Raw genomic sequence first — 23566 nt, 5'->3', positions numbered from 1 at the left:
AAAATGTACTGCCTTGCTTAAGGATGAGATGTTTATTTGCATCATTTTTGATGTTCAATGAAAGTTAAATGATCTGTTTTGCATGTCAGTATGGTGTGCATGCCACTTTACATAAACTCTCGGGAGAAAAGGCGAATGTCTCCTCACAAGCAATTATGGCTGTAATGTACATTATGTTTTGTAATTCCTGTCTGTACCAAAAATAAAAACACAGGCAGCCAGTTTTTCAAAATGTTGTATTGACAGATAGTTATTGTTCTAAGCCATGCCACTCTTTCCAAATATAGGGTGCCAGTGTTTTATCCAAAATAATGTCACGTACATCAACATAATCTCTAACAGACATGTACCATTCAACATTTTGGAGTTAAACTATACAAAATACATTATAACAGTACCTTTTTCAACAATAGCATTAGTGCAGGTACTTTACATTAAAATACTCATGTGTATTGTAAAAATAAATGTTTTCTTTCACCACAGTTTACAAAGACCATAAAAACGTACGAGTTTGAGAACACGTTATGCATGTTAGCTTACAAACTATATTTTTACAGTAGTAATATTGTACAACAAGTACCTACCTGAGATTAATATGCTTAGTTTTGTTATTTGTATAATTTAGGAAACGGCATGAGAATTAAAACAATAAAAAGCCCATCTCAGGATTCAGTCATGACTGTCAGGATAAAATCTCATCAACAGGGAGTGGTAATGAATTTGCACATTTAGAGTCCCTCCGGCTTAAAAACAAAAGTGTAACTTGGGCTGAAAAGTCTCAGTCCGACAGTCAGCAGCCTGCTGGAGATGGAGCAAAGTAATACATAGCCAGCAGAATAAGGTAGACAACCACCAGAGCTGTACCTGGGGGGGCAGGGGGAAAGACAGGAAATAACATAATAGGGTTAAACAAGATGTGATCCCTGATGTTCTAAGAATACAATTATCAATCCACCATACTGGACTTGGCATGCAGAAAACTAACTATACTATAGGTTCATTAACTATATGGTAGACTGTCATAAGGAACATGTTTAGTATATCTTGTAATCACCAGGAACTGTTGTGACAACTCTTCCAGGGGCACATTTGGCAGATTCTCTGAGTTATCTAGATATCTTTGGCTGAATAAACCCACAACACTTCCAGGATCATTGACTGATATAAAAAGACCTGTTGTGGTATTTCAGCAAAGTTATCCAGATAAATGACTAAACCCTCTGGCACCAGGGCTCTTTGGTGCGTTCAAGGATGCTACAATTTAAGAATTAGAAGCTGAATAGGCGTTTTTAAATGCAATAAATAAACAATTTACATCATCACAACCTAATGTGCTGATTATTTGTCTTCTAGGTTTGAATTATCCAACAACATAGCATGGGAATTTTACTTTACCAAGAATATTCCCATTGAGATTCAGAATTTCCTGGTCAGTAGCTCACATTAAGATGAGTGTCCAAAAACTACAAAAGCACTTTCATCGAAGACAAGTGCAAGTTTGAGGAATGGCGTACATCATTTGTCTGTGTGACTGAAGGTTGCAGCTAATGATAGTTACAGGAGTCAGTATGGAACATAAATAAAGTGAGTTTGTGTAATATTACCATGTAACGAATAATGTAAAGGAATCATTCTAAAAACCTTTGATGAGCTTTAAAAATGATCGGCAGTTATGTAAAGTATATGCAATGTATAAATTGATGATCTTAAACATGTGGGACTACCAGCACCTTATAGATTGATAAAGGGAGGGTCCCTCTGCTTTCCTTCCTTTTCAAATATTCCATAATTCACAAGGGGCAGCACATCAAGAGGTTACGATTGGTTAACAAGAGGTTTTTTGGATGATTCAAAACACAACATAATTTGAAGATGAATTCATTTTGAATAATTTAAATGCACGTTTCCCAATGAAGAATGTTCTAGCTCTTATTAACTACACTGTAAAAAATCTTAAAAAACACAATAGACTTACCCTGAAAATAATCAGACTTGCCATCCATGAAGATGTAGTTGACAAGAATCACACTGAAGATACTGGCCCACAGGTGCATGTCACTAAATAACAGCACAAATCCCACATCCTGTCCAAAACAGAGATGAAGACACAAACTATAAAACCACAAACAGTGTAGGTATTTATATGAATGAATCAATGATCAACTGAAGAAAGGGTGTCTTACGTAGAAGGCATTAAATAATACCAGAATTGGAATCTGTAGCATGCAGACCTGAACAGCAATACAGCTTCCCACCTCCAAGCTGAAAATAAAAAGACCTTTAGATACATATCCCTTTTGAAATTGTCCGAGTACCTTTTTAATAAGACAGGATTTACCTAAGACTGATGTTGTTTTGGAGAGCAAACTGGATCCCATTAACAATCTCTGGGATCTCAGGAACCATAGCGAGAACTGTCACCCCAATGAAATACTGGAGAAAGAGAGACAAACATCGACACAGCCGGAGGAAACGACCGCATGAAAACTGACTGAGCGTTCTCAGAAGCACTTCCTGACCTGAGAGATGTTGGGCTGGTTTAGTATGGGCTGGATGTGTTCGGTGACAAGATCGGCACAAGCAGACGTGAGCACAGTGGCCATGATGAGGATGACCAGAGACCTCCACCGTGACCAGTGGACCACTGCTCCATGGTGGCCAGTCTCTGCACAGACAAACAAAGAGAATATGTCACTGTGTTGTAGTGGAATAATGAAGGTACAACTTTCTGTTCGCCATTAAAGGGATCATTTGGATGTTTTGATGTGGGGTTGTACAGAAGGTGGCGGTCGGTCGGCACGCCCCCAGTTTTGAGAAGCAGACAGAAGCACTGAAGATATTCATTCTGCTGCCATCCACAGCAGTGCATGGCTTTGCTCTGACTTTGGATAAGTACCTCATACAACCCCACTTCAGAAAATTATTACTTTCTCTTTAACTGTGATGCTCGAGAGGGAGACTCATACCCCGTCCTTCTCCAACATGGATGTCATAAATGTGGGAGTGCGTCTTCAGCGTGAATATCAGACCAATGAGGTAGGCAACTGGCAAGAGCACAGACACTGTGTACACCAGTGGCCTGGTGACAAGAACACAATAACACACAATAAATGAGAGGGAAGAAAAATAAGCAGAAACTCAAAATGACCATATGAGGGCTTAGCAGGTTTAAGCTTAGACTACTTTTAGATTGATTGATCTCCTTCCAGACAGATATTTTCTTTCATTTGTTTCACTAGAATGAAAATCAATGCGTACAAAACTCATTGTTGGTGCATCAGCTTCAAAAGAGTCTGCTGGTGAGAATTAAACCAAGAAGACAAAAAAGAAGCAAATCGTTAACTCTTGACTCTTAGATGTCAGAGCGTCCTTAAATGCACCAACAAGAAGAATTTTAAAAAAGAGCCTTTATACTACAGTATATGAACGAGAAAATAAATTCTTACTCAACATGGTTGCGGAACAATGTACCGTTGTTCTGTTGAAAGAAAATGTAAATCACATTATACATAACAGTGTACGCGAGTCATCTATTGTTTGTTATATGCGATTGTTAGGATGAGACTAATAATCCTGACCAGATCGTAGTGGCAGTTGTGGCAGACAAACGTCCCGCTGCTGTTTCCTCCAGTGGAGTTGGTGCAGGCGTCGCACACCAGATTTCCATAAGCCTTTGAGAACAGCGTGGGAGCAAACACACCTGCCATGGACATTCAGGGGGATGAGACCGTGTATAACATGTTGGTACTGCTTTTGCATTGCATTTGGTTTCAGGCAGACATACAGTAAATAGAGTGTAACAAACACTTGTAAAACTGGTCCCGTTGCTGCCACCATCACCTGAGCATCATCAAGCATTATGATGTAATTTACAGCAGAATATTTGATTTATGTATGAACTTGGCCATTATTTAAATAATCCACACATCTCTTTTTTATTGATTGAATATCTCTCAACATGTGACGTTTTATTCTCCAGACAATTACTTCTCTGATGGCCAAGAGTCTAAAAAAAATTAATGTTAAGCCTTGTTTATGGATTTATGGAAATATTAATTAATCTCTAAACCCCTCAACAGCTACCATTTGGTGTTTTGCAGTCACCATTTTAAGTTTTGTTTGATAATTTAATATCCACTGGAGAATTGCAAGGTACAATTATGTTAAATCGTTCGCATTTATTTCAGCTAACAGGTTGGGCAAGTGTTAAATGCAAAACACATAAAAACACAAAGAAAACCGCAGCTACACTGAAGAAAAACAACTGTCGCTGTAAGATTGGTTGCCTGCAGGTGGAGCAAGTAAAACAAAATTAGCAGCTGCTACTTTTTTTGCCTTTAGGAAGGAAAAACAACGCGTTTGTATCTGGAGGTCTAAACTGCTGCGGCTGCTAGTTTCCTGCTGGCAAAGTAGAAAGAGATCAAGCTACTTTTTAAGCCAACTAAATGTGAACAAATGAGCCAGTTTCATGAAGTGGTCTGCATCTAAAAATACAGCCAGAAAAGATAAAATTGTATTTCTATTTCAAAAGAAGTTCTGTAACTTTTGTTGTTGTTATCACCACCGGTGTCTGACACTTCCAAAACTGCTACAGCCTACAGCTACAGTACATATGAACCAAATACCTGCCTCCAACAGAGATGAAAAGCAACGCAGCGCTCACTCCAGTAGAGCGACTGTTGAATCTTTGCTCACTGTGTTTCAGCCCTCCGATTATCATGCAGACGCCCTGAGAAAAAGACAAAGCAAGGAGCCTCATTCACATTGCACATGCTGTATTAGTGTTGTGTATTTGAAGAGGACTTTTGTTTCCATTGTGATGTAACTGATTGCTGAAAGGACACAGTATTATAAGAAAATGAACTGACTTGAAAACAGCCACAGTTGGTGAGGCAAAGGAGTTTAAAAAGACAAAAGGCATGTTGGTAGGCTTTCTATTTACATATTAGAACAGCCTCTAACTTTACATTTCTGATTGTTTTTCACCTATGGTAAAAGCTGCAAAATGTGATGTAAATGCAGGATGGCTCACAGGGATGAAGAGGATGCATCCGAGCAGCGTGCCAGTCAATGCTGCTTTAACAACCTCCTGCAGACACGGGTTGGCAGCCCGGTGACCTCTGATCAGTGCTGTGATGTAAAAGGTCAACTCTGTGATGGAGCCGAACGTGGCGTTCACCACTGCACCCACTGCAAAGTTACTCTGGGCTGAGATACTGAAAGTGTCAAAAACGATCAACAACTCATTAGAAGGTGTCTTTGTAAGAAAATCTCTTTTTAACATTTTTGGTACACTGGATGGTTAGGGAAACGTCAAACTCAATTTTGTGTATTCAACTTCAAATACACTTTTTTAATAGGTGTGTTTTAAAGTGATGAAAACTGCTCACCTGGCAATGCCCATACCGATATAATAAGACAGAGGTATGATGGAGCAGATTGCTATGGCGAACTTGACATCAGAGCTGGCGTACTGGTTTTCTCTGTCAATATATCCAATTACCATGGCAACTATTACTAGTGGGAGGAGGTCTGAGATGGGAGTCAAAGATGATAACAGTTCTTCAAATTACATTAGGGTTGCTAGATTATGGCAAAAACGGATATTCCCAATTACCTTTGTCAATATTTAGGTTACGATTATTTAATCATTGATATACATATATACACACACACACACACACACACACACACACACACACATGTCAAATGCCTACTGAAAACTCCTAAACATACATTCAGCATTTTGAAACCTGGTGATAGAGCAGGGTGCGCATGTCGATAAACTTGTTTTCATAATCATTGGAAGCCAAAATTGTAATTGAAAATAAAATGTATCAATTTACCACCCAGCCCTATGACACACTGACACACACACTCCTCACACACACACACACACACACACACACACACACACACACACACACACACACAAAGGATACTGACAGCGAACACATTGATCCCGTCCACAGTGTACTTATAGTAGTACCAGTTTGCAGCGTGGTAGCAGCACAGCAGTGCTCTGGTCTCATAGACTTGATGCTAAGGGTTGAGTAAAAAATAAAGAAGCTAGTGCATTAAACCAACACTGAATAATATCTCCAGGTTTATGTGCTGTGGTTGATAAATATTAAATATCGGCCTTACCTTCCTCTGTGTGCAGGTGGAGACAGAGACATCCTCAGGAGCCAAGAGAAGGATGACGCCCAGTGTTCGTGCATTCATCTTGAAAACAGGGATGGTGAAGACCAGGATCCAGGAGAGGAAGCAGGCCAGGGAGTGGATGACCACCAAAGGAGGATATCCCAGCAGCAGCCACACATAGGTGGAGAAACGATGCTAAACAAGGAAAAAATTATCCTATGATTGATGTACCAGAAATGAGTCGGTCATAAACAGGGCTTGACATGAACTTTGTTTCTCACAAGCCACTGTAAGCTAGTGTTTTTTCAAAGTTACTAGTATATCAGCATTTTTAATAGCAACAGTTTTGTTGTTGGGAAATAAAATGTTATTACGTTTTATAAATACACACACACACACACACACACACACACACACACACACACACACACACACACACACACACACACACACACACACACACACACACACACACACACACACACACACACACACACACACACACACACACACACACACACACACACACACACACACTATGTATAGTTTGCATTACCCAGTAGGGCGTGTGCAGAGGTCGTCCTGGCAGCTCTGGGATTGGCACCTCTGTGGGTGAAGGCAGCAGAACTGGCGAGTTATCAGCTGTCCCCTCTAAATTACACTCACAGTCTGGTGCTTGGTCACAACATCTCCTCAATGTATTTCCAATCTGGAGAAAAACAACCAAAGGAAAGTGTTATGTCTGGCTCATTAAAGCTCCAACTTTACATTTCATCTAGTGTAATCAGTGTAACAATTTACAGTTTTGATTGATCGGTCAGATATTCTGTCAAGTAATTAATTGTTTAGTGTAGAAAATGCCAGAAGGTAGTTAGAAATTCCGATCACAATTTCCCCAAGGTAAGATGGAGTCTTCATATTTTGTGTTTTATCTGATCAACAGGCCAAACATACCAGAAAATCTTAACACTTGAGAAATTAGAGGACATTTGAATGGATAAAAGGAAATCAAACACAAGGAAAATGTAATAGATCATATAATAGATTTTCTTTTTAAACTAAAAAAGAAACTTGAAAAGGTTAGTTGAATGATATGGTTACACTCAAGGGTGCAGATGTAAAACCTTTTTTTTTCACAAATGTGGGCATGTGTCATTGTAATATATCGAAATCAATCATTCCATAGGAAATCAGTGAGGGGAGGAAAAAAAAGGTTTGGTACTTTCCTTGGGAGAAGAAAACACAACAGAAACCTGAGCACCAAAGCTTGACTCCTAAAGCCTAACATATCATTGCAGTCTATATGTAATAATTACCATCTACTTATATATCAGGTCATTTTCAGGTCATTTTCAGGTCAAGTCAGAGCATATACAGTTTAAAGTGGACCACACACACACACACACACACACACACAGTGTGTGTAAAACCAGTAAAAACACAAAAAAATAAGCACTTTCCCTCTGCCAGACAATCACAATGCTGATGCATGCGCAAAGGGGATATGACACTATTACAGGACTGTTACCTTGATTAAATTAACAGATTTCTCTATGTTTGAAAATTCAACAAAATATATAACATACGTCTCGGCATTCTTTTATTATTTTCATGCAAAATGTTACATAATTTATCTTTAAATGACCAAAGTGTCAACTCCAACTTCACTGATGTATGTGCAACAATGAGCAAAAGGTACTATGTAGGGTTGCTCAGTAAAACCTCTGCTTTCATGGCCACGAATCTGAGAGAGACGATGATGAAACTGTACTGTGCATCTTCCTCATTTCAGTTAGTATAAAAAGAAAAGAGGAGGAACATCAACTAAACCCAAACTGTACCTCGTGGATTGACTTGCCGAATGGCCACAGGAAGTAGCAGGACAACCTCCAGCAAAGCTTGCCTAAGAGTGAGAGAAAAGATGTAAAAATACAATAATAAACATCATCATCTCAATCTCTGTCTGTTGGCTCACCTACCATACGGTACACCCGTGATAGTGATGTACATAAGTAGGCCGATCAGGAAATATGCCAGAGAGACCCACCAACCGAAGAGAAGCACATATGCTACGTTTCCGAATGTGATGAGATGACCTGACACCAAGATGACGGACAAAATCAATTAGTGAAAGTTCTCCAGCAGCCACAGTAACATCTGTCTACTTGTAATTAATATATAAAAGGATAACGCTGGTTTATTACAACTTTGATCTTATTTCTCTGGTTTTTAACATAATTTCTCTCATAACATTGTACTCGCTACATTCATTTCTGAGATCTAGGAACACAGTGACATCTCTAATAACAAGTCAAACAGGGCAAGAAACACACCTGGTTAGATGATCAAAGAAGGTTTTTAAAGCGACATTATGAAACTATTTAACCTTAAAATAACATCTTCAAGATCATTTTGATACTACACTGACTTGTAATAGGGAGAATGGTGCCTCTTTCCCTAACACCTGATCTTGCAGTTTCTAACTACTAAGTGTTTAAGGCTTTACAGCATTAAATACATTTTAGACCTACAATGCTTGCCTTGGTTATGCACACACATCAATGAGGGATTATTGTGAACATTTAGGAACACTCGCTTTCGGTTTCATCTCCAAATGAGATTAGAGATTAGTAACTGTTGGCTTGTTTACAACCTGTATGATTGTCTCATTAATTATTTCCCAAGTTGTGATAAACCTGAATTATCCTCAAACACAACCCTTACACACTACAGGACAAGCACTATAACCTGTACCTGAATATGGTTTAATGACATTCAGTTCAGAGTAGAGCTCTTTCACAACCTCTGATCGGACTTCAAATGGACGCTCCGTCACATGGCTCTTCCACTTTCTGAAACCAAACTGACACACAAACACACCAAAAACTAAGTTTGAGTGATGGACCGTCCTGCAAGTTTTGCTGCACTCAAACCACTTTTGATTTGCGTAGGGATACATTTGCCTTTAGACTTCTCACCCTGTAGTTGTTGACCAGTTTGTTGGCTTCGACTTCATTCTCCGCTCTGATGGTTCTCTTGCTTTGGATCTCCTCCCAGCTATCATCACAGGTATGATGGTTTGGACCTAAATTGACAAGCAATACATGTTTAAAAACACACCAGCATTGCTGTTAAAAAAAGTCTGAATAAGTCGGTACCCCATACTCACATGCATGTGCAGGCATGCATTTTGTTGTGCACAGTGCAGGACATATGGAGTGATGTGAAGACGGAGTGTCTGTTGAATGTGTTTGTGGAACTCCACACAATCGGTCATGGATCTGTTCATGATTGTGACCAGCCTGGGAATCATGCTCCCATTGAAGATCTGCAACACCAAGCAAGAAACTAATTACATTAAGAATACTAAAATATGTTTCATGCAGTCACAAAGTAAGTGGTTAATATATTGGGCAACATGATCATAGAATTATTACAGGAAATACACTGCTTTAATAAAATGTATGTACTACAGAAATGATAAGGTCACTGTACTAGTTGTCCATGGGCCAGACAGTCACATTTCATTATTTGTATTTGTGCAATTTAAATAATTGTATTTAATTAGTATAAATATATTTGAATTTATTGTTTTGGTATAGTGGTGAATGTACAATGACTTTTGGATATTATTAACATATTAAATTAGCAGAGAAATTGTGCCTGAACTGTTGCCTTTAAGCCTGTTGCTCAGTCAATTGTTCCATTTATAAATTGATTTGACTAAAGCCGTACAGTTTTAACTTAAGGATCTATTCCAGACACGTTTGAAGACATCCAAAGATATTCGGCTTCGATTCATAATTTGAGTCAGATATGGCTTTTCCTCAATTACTTTGTTAAAAATGTAGGTCTGTTGTCCACAACATATTTGTGTTAAGTTGCATATTAGACAACAACAACACAACCACCAAACACACTGCTTCCAAAATCATTACCCTTCCAAACCCCAAAACAGAAACAGAGCAATCACATGCACAGCACTCACAATAGCACATGACCCTGACCATCACTTTTTCACAGTAATTTAAAAGACATTAAACTGATAGTAAAGCACATTTTGGCACAAGTATAGTCCCCTCTGCCATAACAGCCATAAATGCATTACACAGTATACAAACTTCACCGCAGGGAAAACATTTTCTATCCATCTTTGAAGTAATTACTGGTCAGACAGCATGACAACAGCTTGATTTGTTCTCCAGAGAAACCAGAGGCATGACTGCAATTAAGTAAAGGGTAAATAACTTCTTGGGTCATTCATTCATTTCCAGGGTTCGTCTCTTACAAGTTTCAGCCTTGATGAATGAATAAATACAGACAAACCGCTGCCATCATAAGACAAGCAAGCACAATTATCGGGACTTCTCCTTTAAAGCTGTTCAAAAGAGTTCCTTCACACACTTTTGAGTCTTGTTTTGTTTCCTCTTTCAGTTTTTGTACTTGCTTCCTGTAGCACAGATATAAAAAAAATACCAGTGTTAGTGATTGTGCACGGACAGAAAAGGTTTTTTGTAGCCTCACTTTAAATCATTATTTATAGTCCATCAGTGAAGGTTCACAATGAAGAATTGTTATTTTATTATTATTATTATTATTATTATTATTATTATTAACTGTATAAAGACAGGCATAAATAAAAGAAAACTCATTATTCAGGACATGTTTCATGAACTTGGTGATTTACTTATAGATCTATTTCGAGTCACCGTTTTTGAGACTTTTTGCTGCCATGGAGTTAAAGAGCAAGTCTGAACTACAGCTAAAACAATTATTCCATTAATCAATTAGTTAATAAACAAACGAATGCCAAACCTTCACTGGTTTCAGCGAGAAGATTTGTTACTTTTCTTTGTTAAAAGTGATATATTTGGAGTTTGTGCTGTTGGTTGGTCCAAACAAGAAATCTTAAGAGGTCAATCCATGAATCTGGGATGGTCTATTTTTCACTAATGTCTGACATTTTAAAGATGAATTGAAAAAAGAAAATCAACAGATTAGACCTAATAGAATGTGGACCCCCAATGTGGACAGTGTGTGAGTCTCATAGTCTCAAAACAAAATGTCGCATTACATTTGTATGTGCAATTTCAACTTGGAAATTTGGTCACAGACAGAGATGGTACTGGCGTGCGCCACCGCACTCGTACACATGCAGGGGGAACTACGACGTAATCAACACGACGTGACTGTCCGATATGCATCCTCAGTGTTTACTCTTTTCATTCACATGATGATTTCACAGTTAATACATAGTACGTTGACAGATTTTAAATAGAGAATACATTCACAGCACTGTAAAGGACACCGTCTGCTTGTTACAAATAAAGTTTTTTCGAACATGAGCCTCAGCCGCTCACCTTGAGTGTGTTCAGGCGGCCTTCTCCTCCGGCTGCTCGTGTCTGAGCTGTGTGCGGCTGACAGAGACATCTCCGCCGGTAAAAAAGAAAGAAAGAAACACTTCACGGTATCTTGGTTCTCATCTCAGTCAACTCAGACGTCGCTCCAGCAAAGAGGACGCACTGATTCACCACGGAGGATTAGACCGCTTTGAATTGTGGGAAATGTAGGCCACGATAGTTGAGCTCCTTAAAGGAAAAACCCACCCTAAACTCGAATGTAAACCCACACTGTGCTGTTAAAAATAGGCTACTGGGTTGAAGAGGAAGCAGTGGTGGTCAGTAAGTAAGCACATTTACAAATGTTTTGCAGTGCAATTTTGGGGCACTTTATTTAAGTATTTCTATTTTATGCTACTGTATTCTCATACTTCACTAGATTCCAATACATAAAAAAATATGATTAGTTTAGAAAATATGATCCATCAAACTACCAAAAGTATATGACAAGTATTAAAATTAGCTTTACCTTGACCAACACAATATTAAAGTAGTCCTACCACTTACATAGTAATACATTAATAATAATGATCCAATAATATAACACTGCCAGTAGCCACTCTGCATTATGATAACTTTTACTTTAAGGGCATTTTGTTGCAGATACTTCTGCACTTTTACTTAAATTAGATTTTGAATGCTAGACCTTTCCATATAATGGAGTATTTATGCAACTTTTACTTGAGTACATTATTTGAATACTTCTTCCACATACTTCTTCCACTACTGGTAAGAAGTATTCAGATAATTTACTTTAGTAAATTCAACGCTCCAATGGAAAAACTCAATTATAAGTAAAGGTCCTGCATTCAGAATTGGTCTTAAGTAGAATTAGGTATTAAATATAGTGTCAAATGTAAAAGTACTCAATATGCAGATTGTTGTATTATTATTATGTTATATTATTGGATTATTTATACGTATGCATTGATGTATAAGCAGCTTTTATAATATTGTAGCTGCATGTGGAGATAATATAAGCTACTTTCTATACTGTTGGGTTGTTTATAGCCATCATTTTATATATGCTGATGAAATGTTTTGTATGTAAAATCTAAATATGCAACGTAACTGCTGTCTAAAGTGAAGTGGTAGTACATGCCATGAAATGGTGTTCAAGTAAAATAAGTACAACCTCAAAATTGTACTTAAATAAAAAGTACTTTCTTTTCATCTATAGTCTACAGTCAGACACAAAAGCTGGAAATCATAAAAGCAAGATTTAAACTGAAAATATAGGGGGACAATTGTTGCAGCTGGTAATGCTGCTGCATGGATTTAATTACAGCTTTGGCCTTCTGTAGCAGGTATTATTAGCAGTCCATCAGAATTCTTCTCCTGAATGTTTTTTTTGTTGAAATGCATTACAATAGTAATACACAAATAAATAAACAAGACCTTTCACAAAATAAATAAATAAAACAGAAACACAGCATTTTGTAAGAAAATCTTTGTATGTATATTCTATATGACATTTTGTTTTTGGTTTGCTTTTGTGAATTTTAGGGATTTCCCTTTATTTGGATACATTTTGGTGCTCCAGGTCCTGAGAAAATGCATAGGCTAGTGATTGTCTCCAAAGTGGGGGCTGAGAATAATCAATTTCACTATTATTTGATTTATATATCAGTGCAATGGATTTCCAACAACACATGTTTGTGTTTCTTTCCCCAAAAGAAACTAAATTAAACTACAGATTCAGTAAAGGTCTAAAGAAACAAGCAGTATTTTTAAAGCTTTTTCTTTTCTTTTTTAGAGTATATTCTTAAAATAATAATAGAAATAAAAAAAACAATCTTACAAATGAAAAGTTGAAAAGCAATGAAACTCACCTTTGCTCAATTCTACACACTCAGGGGCTTTGCTGCAACAGCCTTACATGGTCTGGTACATGCGTGCTAATGTTAACAAATTTCAGATAGATATTGATCTGTTGATCTTTTGCAGACTTTGACTGTGTATTCCATACTGTTATGCATCATTTTAGCATGTCACATAGTTAATTTGACTGGTGTTATCACAAAAGTAAAACAATAAATAAATAAACTGTTCCTTAGCAGGAGAAATGTTTTCATGTCCTGTTTGTGGTCATGTTTCACAGTCACTTTGCTTCAAGATGACGTCTTTGAACTAATCAACTAACTGCGGAGGGGAAATTCAATATCATTCTTTAATTGTACCTTGTAGCCTCAAAAACAGCGATTTAGAAAAGGTATTTGTGTAAAGATATACAGAATAGTTTTAACTGTCTTAACAACATTCTTTATTTAAAAAAGGCTGCTTTTGAGGATACTACTACTTGAATAATATTCAATAATATTTTTTTCAAGTCCATGATTTTTTTAAATTAACTTATCTCTAGATACCAAATCATTCTTGACTCTATTTAGTGCACTTTCCACACATAATTTTATGTAAGTATATTAAACCAACAGTTGGAGAGGTTGTATTGGCATGCCTCCCCACATTAACTGATGTTAACTACTGTTAATGTAGGGTATCTATTAATATTTCTAATTAGGTAGCATGTGAATTAGATTTCTCAAGACGCTGCTAAAGTGTAAATACTCATCGGAGCTATGGCAGCTATGGATGCTGGATTGGGACTTCAAGAACTGACTGCTCAGCTTGGGTTGCCTGTGCTTTTTTCTATTAAGCTCCATTGTTGATAGTGAAGGCAACATCCAGCAAGCTGAAGAAAGGCTCAGTAATGTTCTCATTTTCAGTGACACACTCTTGTTTCACTGCAAATGTCACTGTCTATTACAACATTTTAGCTGAAGTGCAAAATATGTCTAAATTTGGATTCAGATTCAGAGAAAGGGATCTACATGTTTTGTGATTTGTCCTCATTCTCAGTGTCATCTAAACCTTTGAATTTTTCTTTATAGGTGTAAGACAAACTGCCAACTAAAACAAATCTGAGAAGTCCCCTGCATTGTGCATGAGAAAAATAAACATTGGTGACAAATAAAGCTTTAGGCCACAAAAACCTTTGGAAAAGTTAATGTGACCTATATTGTCAATGAATACTTTAATGTCAAACTGTCAACCACCCCTGTGACCTGATCTGTTACAACACGTGTTTAATCCCCTTGTCCCACCCACCAACTAATCTTCTGAAGTTCCCAAAAGGCTTATCAAATCATCCACTTGAATAATGATGACACAACACACCCCTGAAGCTTTAAGTGGCTGTTGAAAAGATATGAAGCTGTGATTGGTGGTTATTTGGCCTCAGAGGTGGGGTTTCTGAAACATCAAGCCTAGTCACATATAAATGTGGCAGCACTCATATGTTGTACACTTGGGGACAGACCAGGTCAAACTGCTGTTAAACCATGGCAAAGCACTGGAGTGTCACCTCTTTAGTGGCACTAGCATTGCTAGGATGCTCAGTTGGGACCCAAGCTCAGGTTCAAGGTCAGGGTGTTCCACTGCCAAGGACTTACTATCACCCTCAGATTCCCATAGATCCGCCGGATGTATGGCCTCCTCAACTCCCTCCTATACTGCCTAAGGTTCCTCCATACCCTCAGGATCCAGTTCTTCCTCCATACCCTCCGGGTCAACATCCTCACACGAAAAAGGGTCATCCAATACCTTATCCGTCACTGAACCAAGATAGTCCACCGACATGGTCTTCTCAACACCCTCAGGGTCAAGTTCCTCATCCGCCAAATCTTCCTCCATACCCTCCGGGTCAACATCCTCACACGAAAAAGGGTCATCCAATACCTTATCCGTCAACGAACCAAGATAGTCCACCGGACTGGACTTCTCAACACCCTCAGGGTCAAGTTCCTCAACCGCCAAAGTTTCCTCCATACCCTCCGGGTCAACATCCTCACACGAAAAAGGGTCATCCAATACCTTATCCGTCAACGAACCAAGATAGTCCACCGACATGGTCTTCTCAACACCCTCAGGGTCAAGTTCCTCAACCGCCAAAGTTTCCTCCATACCCTCCGGGTCAACATCCTCACACGAAAAAGGGTCATCCAATACCTTATCCGTCAACGAACCAAGATAGTCCACCGGACTGGACTTCTCAACACCCTCAGGGTCAAGTTCCTCAACCGCCAAAGCTTCCTCCATACCCTCCGGGTCAACATCCTCCACACGGTCAACTTCCTTACACGAAAAAGGGTCATCCAATACATTATCCGTTACCGAACCAAGATCCACCGACATGGTCTTCTCAACACCCTCAGGGTCAACTTCCTCCTCCTTACCCTCAGGTACCACACGGTCAACTTCCTTACATTAAACCAAAATGGCCTCCTCAACAGCCTCAGGAACCACAGAGTCAACTTCCTTACACAACAAAGCATCCAGGTCCACGATCATTTCCGGTATATCAGTCGAACCAAGAGCCACAGGTCCCTCAACCATATCCACCTGTATCACCACAGGTGCCTTCCAAGTACCAGCAAATTGGGATAAAGCATCCTGCCTTACACAGTTGTGAGGTTGCAGATAGCCAGAAAATCCAATGTGGAAGTTATGGAATCGCTGCTTCTGCATGTCAAAAATTAGGCTGCTGCTTTGATGGCCAACAGTGCTACTTTGGAAAAGCAGGTGAGTTTGAGACAAGGCTCCTATTGCTCTTCAAAGAGCAACATAGTTGTTTTTTTGGGGTTCTATTAAGTACATACTGCATTGTGTAATCAATAGATGACTTTAACAGTATGTTCAAATTGTCATTATAAGCATGCTGACGTAAGCATTTAGCTTAGCTGTACCCTAAGTAAACCCTTGAATAGTCCTCAGAATAGCTGTGTACTCGTATTCCTTTTTCTATCGTCTGTAATATCAAATCATTCAGCCTATCAATGCCTGTTTTTGTGCCACCAGTGACCGTCCAGTGCACCAAGAGTGGCCAGTTCATAGTGGTGGTGGCCAGAGATGCCACTCTGCCCAACATTGACCTTGAGTCAATATCACTGTTGGAACAAGGCCCAGGCTGTACACATGTTGACTCTAATAAAGACTTTGCCATCTACAACTTTCCTGTTATTGCCTGTGGCACCGTTGTTCTGGTAAAACCTTGATTTTCTCTACTTTTCAACGAATACTTTAAACTTTAAGTAGGGCCTATGCATGTTTTTCCCCACAATGCCATTTTTTTTTACCTTTTGTAGGAGGAGGAGCCTGGCGTTATAATCTATGAAAACAGGATGTCTTCCTCATATGAAGTGGGAGTTGGGAATTTTGGAGCTATTACCAGGGACAGCCAGTTTGAGTAGGTGATCATTTTTTGGAGACATTTGTAGTGTCTAAATAAAGGATGTGGCCAAGCAACATAATGCCATTTTTGTATTTTCAGATTACTCTTCCAGTGTAGGTACATCGGCACTTCAGTTGAAACTGTGGTTATAGAAGTGATACGGATACCTCACCCTATCTCAGTTGCTGCTCGGGGACCCCTCAGAGTACACATGAGGTTGGGAAGTGGACAATGCAATACAAAGGGTTGTAATGAAGGTAAGTGTATGAAGCCTGGCAGCGTTGCTGTGTTTGTAGATCATTTTATAATACTGGCTGTCATACTAACAAGTCTCTGCTCTCACAGTGGATGTGGCCTATAACTCTTATTACACGGACGCAGACTACCCTGTCACCAAAGTACTGAGGGACCCTGTGTATGTGGAGGTTCAACTCTTGGAAAGGACAGATCCCAACCTTGTCCTGACTCTTGGTCGCTGTTGGACAACCACAAGCCCCAACCCTCACAGTCTGCCCCAGTGGGACATTCTGATATACGGGTAACTAAAATACCAATTTACAACATGTTTTACAATACTGTAAGTCGGTCTGTTTATTAGGAAAACTGATTATTATCTTATGGAAACAATCTAATTGATATTTACAGAGTTGTAAAGCCAATACTGAAAAAAACACAATATTGCAGATAAGCTAATATCACTAGCCTGAAATTACTGACTTTATTCAATTCATTTTCCTTCTTTTGCACCTTGTTATCATTGTCCTTTCATCCAGGTGTCCATACAAGGATGATCGCTACTTGTCCTCACTGGTTCCAGTTGGACATGATGTGGATTTCCCAAGTCACTACAGGCGTTTCATTTTCAAAATGTTTACCTTCGTCGACCTCAATTCACATCATCCCCTAAAGGAACAGGTAATGAATATATCGATGATAAACTGCTGCAACTCCAACTAAATATTTTTGTATTGCCCTGCCAACACTGTTTTCCTTGTTTAGGTGTACATTCACTGCAGTACAGCTGTGTGCAATGGTGCAGGGGGCATCTCCTGTGAACCAGCATGCTACAGAAAAAGTAAGAGATGAATGTATAACCTGCAGAATTCAGGAGCAATTTGAACTTAAATCTGACCACGTTTTTATGTTTGTGTGTAGAGAGAGATGTCGGGGCTGCGGACCAGAGCAAGGCTGATTCGAACGTTGTGGTTACTGTTGGACCAGTGACCATGGCCGCATCTGAGCAGTAAACAGCAGTGTCAAGCTCAAGAATTTGCCTGAAAACATTCATTAAAAGATTTGGAACATTAACACGGTTCAGTTATTAGTGGTGTGAAATGAAAATGACAATGAACGTATTTGTAAATTTTGCAAAAATAATTAATAGTCAAAAGTGTGCTGCAGGAAGATCCCTGAATGACTGTCGTCAAGTTTGTTTTCAATAAAACTGGCTATAAGCTTATCAGTTTATTAGGCACATCTTAATGATCTAATGCCATACAAAACAATTACCCTTAATATATCCTATTAAAACCTTATTAAGTTGAATGTTTGAGGTTGTATTTAGTAGTAGAGTTGTATTGGATATCATTATATTAAAATGTTTCTATTGTTTTGTCAGCGCTCGTTTATAGAAACGAGGCAATCAGAATATTGGAAACATCTTTCAATATAATTCAATTCAGCACTAAACCATCAAAATAAACCATACAGCCTAATTAACAAAATTGTCAAAAAGATAGTATGTATAAAATTGGATTGGACTGCACAGGAGAATCTTAATTATTGGTATAAGAATTATTCCAAGTTGCAATAAAAGGTGTTTAAAGGCATTGTTTGAACAGAGCTAGTAAGCAATTATCTAAACTCACAGGAGATCCAATAGATTTTTTATCAACAACAGAATTTAACTTTGTTTTACTGATGTTTCCAAAATAAAAAAAGATGTAAAAAAAAAACTATTAATACTTAATTTCTTCACAAAATGTATACAAAAAAAAGTCATAAACTCTATTGGACCTAATAGTACTTAGAATTTAATATTTTAACAAAGTTAATCTCTTTTGCGAAAGGCCCTAGCGTTTCAGCCAATCATAGAGTCAGTAATTACTAATTAGTGTTGTTTCCAATCTGATTGCTAGTTAGATTATAGAGAGAAATGTAGTAGGCCTTTATGTCTGTTATGTGATTTCCCTTAATTTTCCCTGAGTTACTATAGCCTAACTATAACTCTTGTAGTGAAATGTCAAGCCAGGGCAATGCAAGGCAGCTTTATTTATATAGCAAACGAAAAGCATTAGAATTACATTTAAAAACAACATACTATAAAAAAATTAAATGAAAAAATCTATTAAGATTTGATTTTTTAAATGGGATTAAATTAAATCAAATACATACAATAAAATAAAATACAAATGGAACAGACCAGAAATACAGTACAGTAGGCTAACACGTTGTAGACTATGCTGCCCCAAATACAACAAACGAAATAAAAGTGCATCAGAGAAACCAGTTAATTAAAGGCAGAAGAGAAACAGTGATGTCTGGTCAGTAATACAAAAATGGCCCAACATGGCGACACATAAGTAGTTTATAGTTTTGGTAAACTTTTGAAGTTTAATTTGCAAGTTTGTCTTTCATTAGTTTGCTTGCTAGCAATCTCTTACTTTTTCTGAAGCATGGTGGTTCACAGGAGATGCCCTCTGCACCATTGCACACAGCTGTACTGCAGTGAATGTACACCAAAACAAGGAAAACAGTGTTGGCAGAGCAATACAACAATATTTAGCTCTATTGGACCTAATAGTACTTTGAATTTAATATTTTCACCAATTTACCAGGGTGTAGTTGTCAGCAAAAACACCAGCAATACAAGGTATCATAAATCCAAACATTCTTAATAGATAAAAATGATCTTGTGCAGTGGTGGAAGTCTCTTAGTCTTACTCTCAGTCAATTAAAGGAAAACAGTTACACTATGTAAAAATAACATTACAATTAGGAAGTCTTGCATTTAAATGTTGATTTTTACAAGTAAAACAACGGAGTATTAGCAGCAAAATGCAGTTAAAAGTGTAAAGTGTAAATTGACTCATTGGTGTGTTCATATAAGATTGTGGTTAATTTAATCTACAAAAATGCATCATAGTTATTATTTTATCATGTATTAATTATGTAAAACATTAATCTGTAAAGTAAAGTTGCTCAGGAACATATAATTAACATTGAATTTAAATAAAAGGTTGTTGTGTATAGGTATACTATAATTGCACACAATATAAATATTATAACTAAATATAGTATTTGAGCAAAGTACTGTAACCTGTAGTTAATGTTGACCTCTGATCCTCTAGGGTTGTGAAGCAAGGATATTATTACTTCTTCCTTTATTCACTTTCTGTTGAGAAGCTCCACAATCTGCTTGTGTTGTTCAGCGTTGTTGGAAGTCAGAAGTTCAAAAGGAGCTGTGTAGGGATAATGTGAATATTGTTTTAAAATGGATTTTCTCTTTAATAACATGGATCTGTTAAACTGCAATGCTAAAGAGGTTAATTTTCCTAAAAAAGGTTTGAGATGTGTTCACAAAATAGTTCTAGAAGAATGCGTCAATAGCCTACTATAATGCTATAATTTCTTTCACTAAATGCTTTCCCACCGATTGATTTAATCAGCTATTTTAAGGCTCCCTACACAAATTGAAATTTACTGACATTTTAAAGACATTGCACTGTAATGTAAGATTTTTAAATTGAGATTGTTTACAGTTATGTGTGAGGTCAGCATGTAAACTGTAAATTGAGAATACTGTGTACTCTCGCTCTCAAAAGTCTGGACTTCCAAAGTTAATCTCTTTTGCGAAAGGCCCTAGCGTTTCAGCCAATCGAGAGTCAGTAATTACTAATTAGTGTTGTTTCCAATCTGATTGCTACTTAGATTATAGAGAGAAATGTAGTAGGCCTTTATGTCTGTTATGTGATTTCCCTTAATTTTCCCTGAGTTACTATAGCCTAACTATAACTCTTGTAGTGAAATGTCAAGCAGGGCAATGCAAGGCAGCTTTATTTATATAGCAAACGAAAAGCATTAGAATTACATTTAAAAACATACTATAAAAAAAATTAAATGAAAAAATCTATTAAGATTTGATTTTTTAAATGGGATTAAATCAAATACATACAATAAAATACAAATGGAACTGACAGGGTCTGTTGGGAATCGAATCGATGCAGAGACAGACACAGGCTCGGAGTGGGTTAGAAAAGGAGTCTTTACTTTTAGAGCAACAGGTGGCAGGACAAAACTCAAAATACCTCCAGACAACTAACAGGTAAAGTCTGGGCAAAAACAGGATCAACAGAGGATATACGAAAAACAGGCAGAAAAAGGATCTTAAGAGCTAAAGAGCAAAAAGGCAGTCAACTAAGGAACTCGAGACAAGGGCACAAAAACGGACACTTCACGAGACGGATCAAAAACTCACAAACTTGGGCTCCGTCAACAATTCAAGACTCAGCAATGAACAGAAGAAAACAGGCAGCTTATAAAGGCTAGCAAACAAGGAACAGGTGCAACCAATGAAACAATAAAGACCAGCACATGACACACAGAAATGAACGGTGGCGACCCCATATGGTCAAAAGAGGAACTGCAGTCCAAAAACCCTGACAGGAACAGACCAGAAATACAGTACAGTAGGCTAATACGTTGTAGACTATGCTGCCCCAAATACAACAAACAAAATAAAAGTGCATCAGAGAAACCAATTAATTAAAGGCAGAAGAGAAACAGTGATGTCTGGTCAGTAATACAAAAATGGCCCAACATGGCGACACATAAGTAGTTTATAGTTTTGGTAAACTTTTGAAGTTTAATTTGCAAGTTTGTCTTTCATTAGTTTGCTTGCTAGCAATCTCTTACTTTTTCTGAAGCATGGTGGTTCACAGGAGATGCCCTCTGCACCATTGCACACAGCTGTACTGAACTGTACTACCGACACGCCTCATCAAGATTGCGTGGAAGTCTGGGACAGTGCCTAGGGGGTGGCAGACCGGGGTGGTGGTTCCCCTATTCAAAAAGGGGGAACAGAGAGTGTGTGCCAACTACAGGGGTATCACTCTTCTCAGCCTCCCTGGTAAAGTCTACTCCAAGGTGCTGGAAAGGAGGGTTCGGCTGATAGTCGAACCTCTGAAGAGGAACAATGCGGATTACGTCCTGGCCGTGGAACAACGGACCAACTCTTTACTCTCGCAAGGATCCTGAAGGGGGCCTGACAGTACGCCCAACCGGTCTGTTTTGTGGATCTGGAGAAGGCATATGACCGGGTCCCCTGGATGATACTTTGGGAGGTGTTGCGGCAATATGGGGTAGGGGGGTCACTTCTGAGGGCCATCCAATCCCTGTACGCCCAAAGCGAGAGTTGTGTCCGGTTACTCAGCAGTAAGTTTGACTTGTTCCCAGTGGATGTTGGCCTCCGCCAGGGCTGCGCTTTATCACCAATCCTGTTTGTGATTTTCATGGACAGGCGTAGTCGTGGAGGAGAGGGGTTGCAGTTCAGTGGGCTGAGGATCTCATCGCTGCTCTTTGCAGATGATGTGGTCCTTATGGCATCATCAGTCTGTGACCTTCAGCAGTCACTGGATCGGTTCGCAGCCAAGTGCGAAGCGGTTGGGATGAGGATCAGCACCTCGAAATCTGGGGCCATGGCTCCCAGCAGGAAACCAGTGGATTGCCTACTCCGGGTAGGGAATGAGCCCTTACTCCAAGTGAAGGAGTTCAAGTACCTCGGGATCTTGTTCGCGAGTGAGGGGACAATGGAGCGAGAGATCAGCCGGAGAATCGGAGCAGCGTGGGCGGTATTGCATTCGCTTTACCGCACCATTGTGACGAAAAGAGAGATGAGCCAGAAGGCAAAGCTCTTGATCTAACGGCCAATTTGCGTTCCTACTCTCACATATGCTCATGAAGGCTGGGTCATGACCGAAAGAACGAGATCGTGGGTACAAGCGGCCAAAATGGGTTTTCTCAGACGGGTGGCTGGCGTCTCCCTTAGAGATATGGGGAGAAACTCAGCCATCCGTGAGAGACTCGGAGTAGAGCCACTGCTCCTTTGCGTTCAAAGGAGCCAGTTGAGGTGGTTCGGGCATCTAGTAAGGATGCCACCTGGGCGCCTCCCTAGGGAGGTGTTCCAGGCATGTCCAGCTGGGAGGAGACCCCGGGCAAGACCCAGGACTCAGTGGAGAGATTATATCTCCACATTAACCTGGTAACGCCTCGGGATCCCCCAGTCGGAGCTGGTGGATGTGGCCCTGAAAAGGGGTTTGGGGTTCCCTACTGTAGCTGCTGCCCCCATTAGGGTTAGGCTTACCCGACCCCGGATAAGCGGTAGACAATGGTTAGATGGAAAATACAGTAATACATTTAAAACATTATATTATGCTAAATTATACATACACATGTCATTTTACTATAAATAATAGAGTAAACTGAAGGAAATGCAACCCTGTTACTGAATGTCAACGCTGTTACTCTAATTATAGTAACAGGGTTGGAAGTAACAGGGTTGTAAATCAATGCTACTTTTAGCTTTGACCTCAGGAATTAATGCTACCTGCACAATGTAATGCTACTGTCAAGGAATGGAAACACTTAGTTATTTAACTAAAGAAAGATACATTTGAAATTAATTTGTTTTAGTCTCATAATATGAGTAACAGGGTTGCGTTTGTGTGAGTGCCACACTCCATCAAGAGTGAAAAGATTGGAAATATATAAAAAAATAAAAGAGAGGACTTACCTT

General features: G+C 38.8%; 2 protein-coding genes across 2 annotated transcripts; one reads left to right on the top strand and one right to left on the bottom strand.

Moving 5' to 3' along the window:
* Positions 1-140: 140 nt before the first annotated feature.
* On the bottom strand, positions 141-11702 carry cax2 (cation/H+ exchanger protein 2). The gene is made up of 20 exons (XM_029433785.1): positions 11505-11702; positions 9314-9472; positions 9123-9229; positions 8899-9007; positions 8124-8240; positions 7986-8047; positions 6701-6853; positions 6148-6339; positions 5943-6042; positions 5391-5532; positions 5033-5216; positions 4630-4729; positions 3579-3700; positions 3447-3478; positions 2967-3079; positions 2520-2665; positions 2339-2433; positions 2184-2262; positions 1976-2084; positions 141-864 (listed from the first exon to the last, which is right to left on the bottom strand). Exons 1-20 carry the CDS (start codon positions 11572-11574, stop codon positions 791-793), a joined length of 2265 nt encoding a protein of 754 aa, XP_029289645.1. The 5' UTR covers positions 11575-11702; the 3' UTR covers positions 141-790.
* A 4033-nt stretch (positions 11703-15735) lies between these two features.
* Positions 15736-18020, top strand: LOC115009377 (zona pellucida sperm-binding protein 4-like). Its single transcript, XM_029433333.1, has 9 exons — positions 15736-15794; positions 16009-16124; positions 16401-16585; positions 16688-16788; positions 16873-17030; positions 17119-17311; positions 17547-17688; positions 17773-17848; positions 17929-18020. The coding sequence occupies exons 1-9, from the start codon at positions 15736-15738 to the stop codon at positions 18018-18020; spliced, it is 1122 nt and encodes a 373-aa protein (XP_029289193.1).
* The last annotated feature ends 5546 nt before the right edge of the window (positions 18021-23566 follow it).

The sequence above is a fragment of the Cottoperca gobio genome, chromosome 6, assembly GCF_900634415.1.
Source record: "Cottoperca gobio chromosome 6, fCotGob3.1, whole genome shotgun sequence".
NCBI lineage: Eukaryota > Metazoa > Chordata > Actinopteri > Perciformes > Bovichtidae > Cottoperca > Cottoperca gobio.
Note: the sequence above shows the minus strand (reverse complement) of the source record. Positions and strands in the feature narration are given on the sequence as shown.